The 8,255-nt window shown below is 42.0% G+C and overlaps 1 protein-coding gene across 1 annotated transcript; it reads left to right on the top strand.

The window, feature by feature from the left end:
* The first annotated feature begins 7,303 nt into the window (after positions 1-7,303).
* On the top strand, positions 7,304-7,660 carry LOC132611836 (uncharacterized). The gene has a single exon (XM_060326203.1). It carries the CDS (start codon positions 7,304-7,306, stop codon positions 7,658-7,660), a length of 357 nt encoding a protein of 118 aa, XP_060182186.1.
* The last annotated feature ends 595 nt before the right edge of the window (positions 7,661-8,255 follow it).

Below are 8,255 nucleotides of genomic sequence, written 5' to 3'. Positions count from 1 at the left end.
GGGTTTGGACCTTCCGCTTCGGCTGGCGACCTTAAAGTTGGAGGCTTCTGGGCCTCATTTCAGTCAGTAGTAGAGCATGCCAGGAGGGTTGAGTCAGAGATGGGTCGGGCACATAGTGGGGGTGGCGAAAGCTCGTAGATTTGACAGTTTCAGAGGTCCTATTAGAGGTGAGGGACACCATGACAGGGTTCGTCATCATCCCTACAACCGCCCTATCCAGTTATCACTACAGGCTTTAACAGGTGGTTCTTCAAGTTATAACGGGCACAGTTCTGAGCAGACTTCCAGAGGTTCTTACTCTCGACCTTCAGACCGCGAAGGGTATTCTGGTTCTTCTATGACAATTCAGCAACCTATGGCCAGAGGAACATGTTTTGAGTGTGGTGAGACAGGGCATTACGCGAGAGAGTGTCCTAGATCCAGGCAGGGTTCCAGAGTTTAGACATCTAGGCCTACAGCACTGCCAGCTAGAGGAGGAGGATATTCTAGTAGAGGGGGTTTGTAGTCGGGCAGGGGTGGCCATCAGCCTAACAGAGGTGGTTATCAGTTTGGTAGGGGCAGCGCTCAGTCAGTGAGAGGAGGATCTCAGGAAGTCCGTGGTGGTCGTGGAGGCACACAGTCCGAGGGTTGACATGCCCATTTCTAGCTTTTCTGGGTAGACCAGAGGTCGAGGCCTCTAATGCGGTTATCACAGGTATTATTTCGGTTTGTCACCGATCAACTTCTGTCTTATTTGATCCAGGTTCTACTTTCTCTTATGTGTCTACCTATTTCTCTACGGGTCTGGATATGCTTTGTGATATACTTGATGTACCTATTCGTGTCTCTACTCCTGTCGGAGATTCTGTGATGGTAGACCGGGTCCATAGGTCTTGTGTGGTCACGTTTATGGGGTATGATACTTGGATAGACTTGGTTATTTTGAATATGGTGGACTTTGATATTATTTTGGGCATGGACTGGTTATCTCCTTATCATGCTATTTTAGACTGTCATGCTAAGACAGTCACGTTGGCCATGCCAGGTATTCCACGGTTAGAGTGGAAGGGTACTCCTAGTCCAGCACCTAAGAAGATCATATCATTTCTTCGGGCGAAGAAGTTAGTGGATAAGGGATGTTTAGCATATTTGGCTCATATTCGGGATACTAGTGTGGATACTCCTTCCGTAGAGTCAGTGCCAGTTTTTTGTGAGTTCTCAGAGGTTTTCCCTACAGATTTGCCTGGTATGCCGCCTAATCGAGATATTGACTTTTGCATTGACTTGGAGCCAGGCACCCGACCTATTTCTATTCCACCCTATCGGATGGCTCCGACAGAGTTGAGAGAGTTGAAGGAGCGGTTGCAAGACTTGTTGAGCAAAGGATTTATTAGACCCAGTATTTCTCCTTGGGGTGCTCCCGTTCTGTTCGTGAAGAAGAAAGATGGTACCATGCGAATTTGTATCGATTATCGGCAATTAAACAAGGTTACGATCAGAAATAAGTATACAATACCCCGCATTGATGACTTATTTGATCAGCTTCAGGGTGCGTCGATATTTTCTAAGATTGATTTAAGGTCAGGCTATCATCAGTTGAAGATTCGAGCGGAGGATGTTCCGAAGACCGCTTTCAGGACCCGTTATGGTCATTATGAGTTCTTGGTGATGTCCTTCGGGCTTACAAATGCCCCTGCAGCCTTCATGAATTTGATGAATGGGATCTTCAAGCCTTACTTGGATTCATTTGTGATCGTGTTTATTGATGACATCCTGGTGTACTCTCGGAGTAAGGAAGATCATGAGAAGCATCTGAGGATCGTGCTTGGCCTGTTCAAGGAGAAGAAATTGTATGCCAAGTTTTCCAAGTGTGAGTTCTGGCTCAGTTCCGTAGCATTTTTGGGATATGTTGTGTCCAAGGATGGGATTATGATTGATCCCAAAAAGATCGAGGCGGTTAGAGATTGGGCCAGGCCTACTTCGGTGACTGAGATTCGGAGCTTCGTAGGCCTTGCGAGTTATTATCGCCGATTTGTGAAGGGATTTTCATCTATTGCTTCCCATTTGACTAGGTTGACTCAAAAGAATGTGCCTTTCCAGTGGTCTGATGAGTGTGAGGAGAGCTTTTAAAAGCTTAAGGCTTTATTGACTTCAGCCCCGATTTTGGCTTTACCAGTAGAGGAAAAGGACTTTACTGTTTATTGTGATGCTTCACGCATTGGCTTGGGATGTGTGTTGATGCAAGAGGGTAAGGTGATCGCGTATGCTTCGAGACAGTTGAAGGTTCACGAGAAGAACTACCCCACTCATGACTTGGAGTTGGCTGCAGTAGTCTTCGCTTTGAAGATTTGGAGGCATTACTTGTATGGAGTTCATTGTGAGGTCTTCACAGATCATCGTAGCCTTCAGCATGTGTTTAGTCAGAGAGATTTGAACTCGAGGCAGCGTAGATATATGGAGTTGCTCAAGGATTATGATATTACTATCCTTTATCATCTGGGAAAAGCTAATGTGGTAGCTGATGCGTTGAGCCGAAAGGCAGTGAGTATGGGCAGCTTGGCGCGTTTGATTGTGGGAGAGCGTCCTTTAGCTATGGAGGTTCAGTGTTTGGCTAATAGTATGGTGAGGATTGATATTTCAGAACCTGGTAAGGTTCTAGCTTGTCTGGAGGCGAGGTCGTCTCTTTTAGAGCAGATTAGGGCCCAACAGTTTGAGGATGTTAAATTGTGCAAGATTGGGGATAAAGTGCTAAGTGGAGAAGCCAAAGAGGCTATTCTTGATGATGAGGGTGTTTTGAGGATTAAGGGGCGCATTTGCGTTCCTAGAGTTGGTGATTTGATTCTGTTGATCTTGAAAGAGGCTCATAGTTCCAGATACTCTATTCATCCAGGAGCAACAAAGATGTATCGTGACTTGAGGCAACACTATTGGTGGGGTAGAATGAAGAGAGACATTGTGGAGTTTTTTGCTCAGTGTTCGAATTGCCAGCAGGTTAAGTATGAGCACCAGAGACCAGGTGGTGTGCTTCAGAGGGTGCCCATTCCCGAATGGAAATGGGAAAGGATCGCTATCGATTTCGTGGTTGGTCTTCCGAAGACTCTGGGCAAGTTTGATTCGATTTGGGTTATCGTGGATAGGTTGACTAAGTCCGCGCACTTCATTCCGGTTCAGACTACTTATAACGTGGAGAAGTTGTCCAGGATATACATCCGAGAGATAGTGCGATTGCACGGGGTTCCTATTTCCATTATTTCCGACAGAGGCACTCAGTTTACTTCCCATTTCTGGAGGACTTTGCAGAAGGAATTGGGAACTCATTTAGACCTTAGCACCGCGTTCCACCCGCGGAGAGATGGTCAGTCCGAGAGGACTATTCAGGTGCTTGAGGATATGTTGAGGGCTTGTGTTATTGATTTTGGTGGTCATTGGGACAAATTCTTACCCTTGGCAGAGTTCGCATACAACAATAGCTACCATGCCAGTATTGACATGGCGCCATTCGAGGCTTTATATGGTAGGAGGTGTCGTTCCCCTATTGGGTGGTTTGATGCTTTTGAGGTTCGACCTTGGGGTACTGATCTGCTGAGGGAGTCTTTGGACAAGGTGAAGCTTATTCAGGGAAAGCTTCTGGCAACTCAGAGTAGGCAAAAGGAGTATGCGGACCGGAAGGTTCGTGATACAGAGTTCATGGTTGGTGAGCAGGTCCTATTGAAGGTTTCACCCATGAAGGGTGTAATGCGGTTCGGGAAGAAGGCCAAGTTGAGCCCTAGGTTTATTGGCCCTTTTGAGATTCTTCGTCGGGTTGGTGAGGTGGCATATGAGTTAGCTTTGCCACCAGGTTTGGCAGGTGTTCATCCGGTATTCCATATTTTCATGCTGAAGAAGTACCATTCAGATGGGTCTTATATCATTAGGTGGGATTCAGTATTATTTGATCAGAATCTGTCCTTCGAGGAAGAGCCGGTAGCAATCTTGGATAGGCAAGTGAGAAAGTTGAGGTCCAAGGAAATTGCTTCAGTCAAGGTGCAGTGGAAGCACCGTCCGGTTGAGGAGGCTACTTGGGAGACCGAGGCGGATATGCAGAGTAGATATCCTCAGTTGTTCGACAGTTCAGGTACCTCCTTTTCTCCACCTTTACCTTTGTCGCTCGAGGACGAGCGATTGTTTGATTGTTATCTGATGTAATGACCCGTTTGGTCGTTTAGCACTTTAAAACTACGAAAAGGGTATGGGACTATATTGTATTTATTTATATGATTTTAATATATGAAATGGTGCGTGAATTAGTTAAGTAAGTAAGTGGGCCAAGCCCACTACCTTTTTTTCTCGCACGTTATATTCCAAAAGAAAGAGGAAAAAATAGAAGAAAAAAAAATCATTCACTTATTTCTAACCTAGAGGGGAGAAGAAGGACGAACAGAAGGGGCATTGTCAGTTAATGTTGAAGGAGCAGTGAAGTTTTATTTTATTTCCACCAAATACAAAGGCAATCAGGTATGCTATCCGTCTACTTCTTGTTCCTTTTGCCTAGAATTATCAATTTGTGCATTGGTCAACATAATGAATAGGACAAGTATGAGACAACTAGTACAATTTTGGGTGGCAGCAAAAGGACGAGTGGATGGATAAAAATGGCTTCACACGTTTTTATTTTTTTTAATTTTCCTTGTATGCTATTGTAGTAAATTGTGAGCTTTCTTTTGCTTTGGAAAGTGTCCCATGATTTGTTTATTATAATATTAGGTTGTGAAGAGGGATTTTCCAATACAATGGTCAACTGAATAGAGGACAAAATAGGAAGCTAGGGTGTACAACTACTGTTGGACAATAGGGACGAATTGGGTGGGAAATATATTTCACACGTTCTCTTACTCTTCCCTTGTATGCACTGTGCGTTTTTTTCAATTTGTAGGCACTGTACATTCTTCCAATTTCAAAGTGTCCTTTTATGTTTATCTTGCCAATATTTAAATCCTTACATATTAAGTCTTATGTTTGATTCTGTTCGTGTTCTTTTGTTGAAGGTCCTCCGGTTTCATTATTTCAATTTCATTTTTGAATTTTGTCTTTATGTTATTAGTTTGCCACTTTAATTTTTAATACATTGGGTGTTGTCTAATTAAATATTACGGTATCTTATTATATGAACACCTTCAAATTCATGGTATTTGAGTGGTGAAAAGTGAGATGTTAATCATACGTGAAGATTTTGAGGTAATTAAAGGTTTTGAGCCCTAGTCTTAAAAGATGAGAATTTATAATTTGAGAGTTCATTTGTGAATGCCATTGACTAAATTTCTAGATATATGACCCTTAGGTTATGGGTAGATTGATATTTAAATAAAATTCCAATTTTGCCCTTGTGAGCCCAAGGCCACTTTTTGGGGTGCGTTTTTGGGTTTCGAATATAAATATAGCAATATGGGTGTCCTTAGATTCGAATTCTAACGTAGATCGCATATTTTATAGATTTTGATCGTTTAGAGGCTCTAAGCAAAGGGCCGACATTAGTTTGATTGTTCGTGGCATCCGCTCGGCATTGAGGTAGGTTACGGTCTACTTTAGTTAGACTCTGATTAGAGAATCGTATGTAGTTGTAGAAAGTGACGGGGATAGCATGATAGGCCTTCGGGCATGAAGTGGAGGTGAATTCCAATTAGGTTGGTTTTATTAGCTGTTATGTGGGCTTGTCGCCAAATGTGTTATTTCTGTGATTATCACTTGTTTATATCTCCGTCACATACTAGTTCACTCATCACATGAAAAGGAATTGTAATATTGATAATTGAACAGTGGACAGTAATATGACTTGTATTTGTTGATTTATATTGGTGATATTGTTGAGACTGATATCATGCATGACATGCTTTCCATACTATTGTTGTGATGGTTGATGAGGTGAGTGATTGAGAGACTCCGAGGTCTTTGCCGGAGATGGAGAGTGACAGAGAGACTCTGAGGTCTCTGCCGGAGATTGAGAGTGATTAATAGCCTCTGAGGTTTCTGCCGGAGACCACGAGTGGTACATGGACTTCGCGGGTCCCCCATGGATCATGGCTTTGAGGCACTGCCCTTAGCATGTGTGTACGAGAGTGGAGTGAGAGAGGTGACTATTGCATTGCATTGCATTCATCCACTCATATATTTGACTGATCATTTGGTGAATTATATTTGTCTTGGTTGATTTCATGATTCCTTTACACTTTACTTGTATATGATATGTGACCATACCTATTTGCTCTATGTGCTACTTGTTGGTTTCAACTTCTTCATGCGTTATCTAATCATTGTCGACCTATGATGCATACCGATACAAGTGTTGTACTGATACTACTCTTGCTGCACTTTTGTTGAGTGCAGAGTACGATCCAGGTTCCAGTTCTACACCCCGTGGCTGATACGCGAGGGTGACATCTTTCAGTCATTCAGGGTGAGCTACTTGGTCATCCGTGGCCCCTGAAGGACCTCCTCTATTTATTTCTGTTTTTGTATTCGACAGACAATATGTAGCCTTCGGGTATTTTCAGACTTCTATTCCGTACTATGTTAGCGCTCTTGTACCCTTTGACCAGATTTTTGGGGTTATCGTGACATTTCTAGTTTTGATAAGTATTTAAGACTTGATAACTTATTCTTATTTAATTTTCCGCTTATTTAATTTGTTATTAGTAATGTGGTTCGCCTACTCGGAGGGATAGTGTAGGTGCCACCACGACTCGCGAATTGGGTCGTGACAGTTAAGAACCATTGTCATGTTTCCTTATTTTCCTTCTTAACTAGTGCATAAGCTATTGGAAAAATGTTAGTTCCGTCCAAAGTAACAGATGATAGTCATTATGCACCATATGTAATACCCTACAGCGAACATCCATGGACTGCCAAATTCCTCTCATACTCGGGCAGAATACAACTCATTAGAAGTGTGCGTTTTTGCAATTAAAATCTATTGGTCCCAAATTTCTTATTGCCAAAGAAGCTAATCCAAGACTGAATCTGTATGCAGGAAATACCTATGGACTGGTAGTATTAGTCTATCCAAGAAGGCACTAGTTGCTTGGGAGAAGTTGTGCTATCGCAGAGCTGCAGGGGGGCTGAACCTGCTTGATATTCGCAGATGGAACAAAGTTGCACTATGCAAACTCTTGTGGAATGTATGTACTAAAAAGGACAAGCTCTGGGTCCTTTGGGTGCATACTTACTACATAAAGCAGGGGCTGGTGTGGGAAGCTAACTGTAAGCAGGCTTCTTGGATGATGAAAAAGATTCTTGGTGCAAAGAAGTATCTGGATGTCCAAAATGGATCTCCATCTTACAACTTTCTCTAATGGAAAGTTTACTGACCAGAGATAGACTAATGAAGTGGGGAGCAATTGATTCAGCTGGTTGTCCCTTGTGTTACCACATCAATGAGTGCCATGATCACTTATTCTTTGCATGCTCCTACTCATTTGGGGTCTGGAGTAAACTGTTACGGTTGCAGAGCATTCATAGAACTGCAAAGAATTGGCAGGAGGAGAAACAATGGGCTGCTACATATGCAACTGGGAGAAGTGTGAAGGCTGAAATCTACTGGATGTGCTTAGCTGGGGCTATTTATCATGTATGGTTAGAAAGGAATTCTCGTGTATTTCGAGAAGGACAAATGGAGGAAAGAGCTATGGTGCGACAGATTATTCAATAAGTGTTTGTTAGGGGTTCAATGAAGAAAAAGATAGCTAACAAGTTAGACTTTATGAATTTCTATCCTTGAGCTAATATCAATGTATAGACAGGATAGTTTTGATGTTTAATTTTGTTTGTGACAGGTTTGAGACTTGATGTTCAACCTGTCGAAGAGTTTTGTACTCTACAGATTTACTTGGTAATAATACATGTTAGTTTCCAAAAAACAAAATATATATATTACTCCTGACTAACCCTTATAAAGGGTTAAACCATACTTGTGCCAAAAAACCACAGATTACTTGTCTTAACCATATCGCTTTGGCCATATTCTTAAAATTTTATAGATTTATTATTGTCCTATTTACATAGCCAAAATATTCGACTTTTCCACCTATGTAGCCTCTTATCGAACTACCATAAATGATCCACCATGGTTTCGATTGTGAAAAACGATGCCTCAGTGATAGGATCTGCACTTACTATCACAAATGTAAAACTGTTACTTGTATATAAATCTGAATATATAAAGCCGACAAAGAACTACAAGTTCATTATAATGAATATATTAAAATAGTTGAACTTTATATCAAATAAAAAACTTAGTTGAACTT

Source organism: Lycium barbarum, chromosome 9, assembly GCF_019175385.1.
Source record: "Lycium barbarum isolate Lr01 chromosome 9, ASM1917538v2, whole genome shotgun sequence".
Classification (NCBI taxonomy): Eukaryota; Viridiplantae; Streptophyta; class Magnoliopsida; order Solanales; family Solanaceae; genus Lycium; species Lycium barbarum.
The sequence above is the reverse complement of the archived record's forward strand: the minus strand, read 5'-3'. Positions and strand labels throughout refer to the sequence as shown.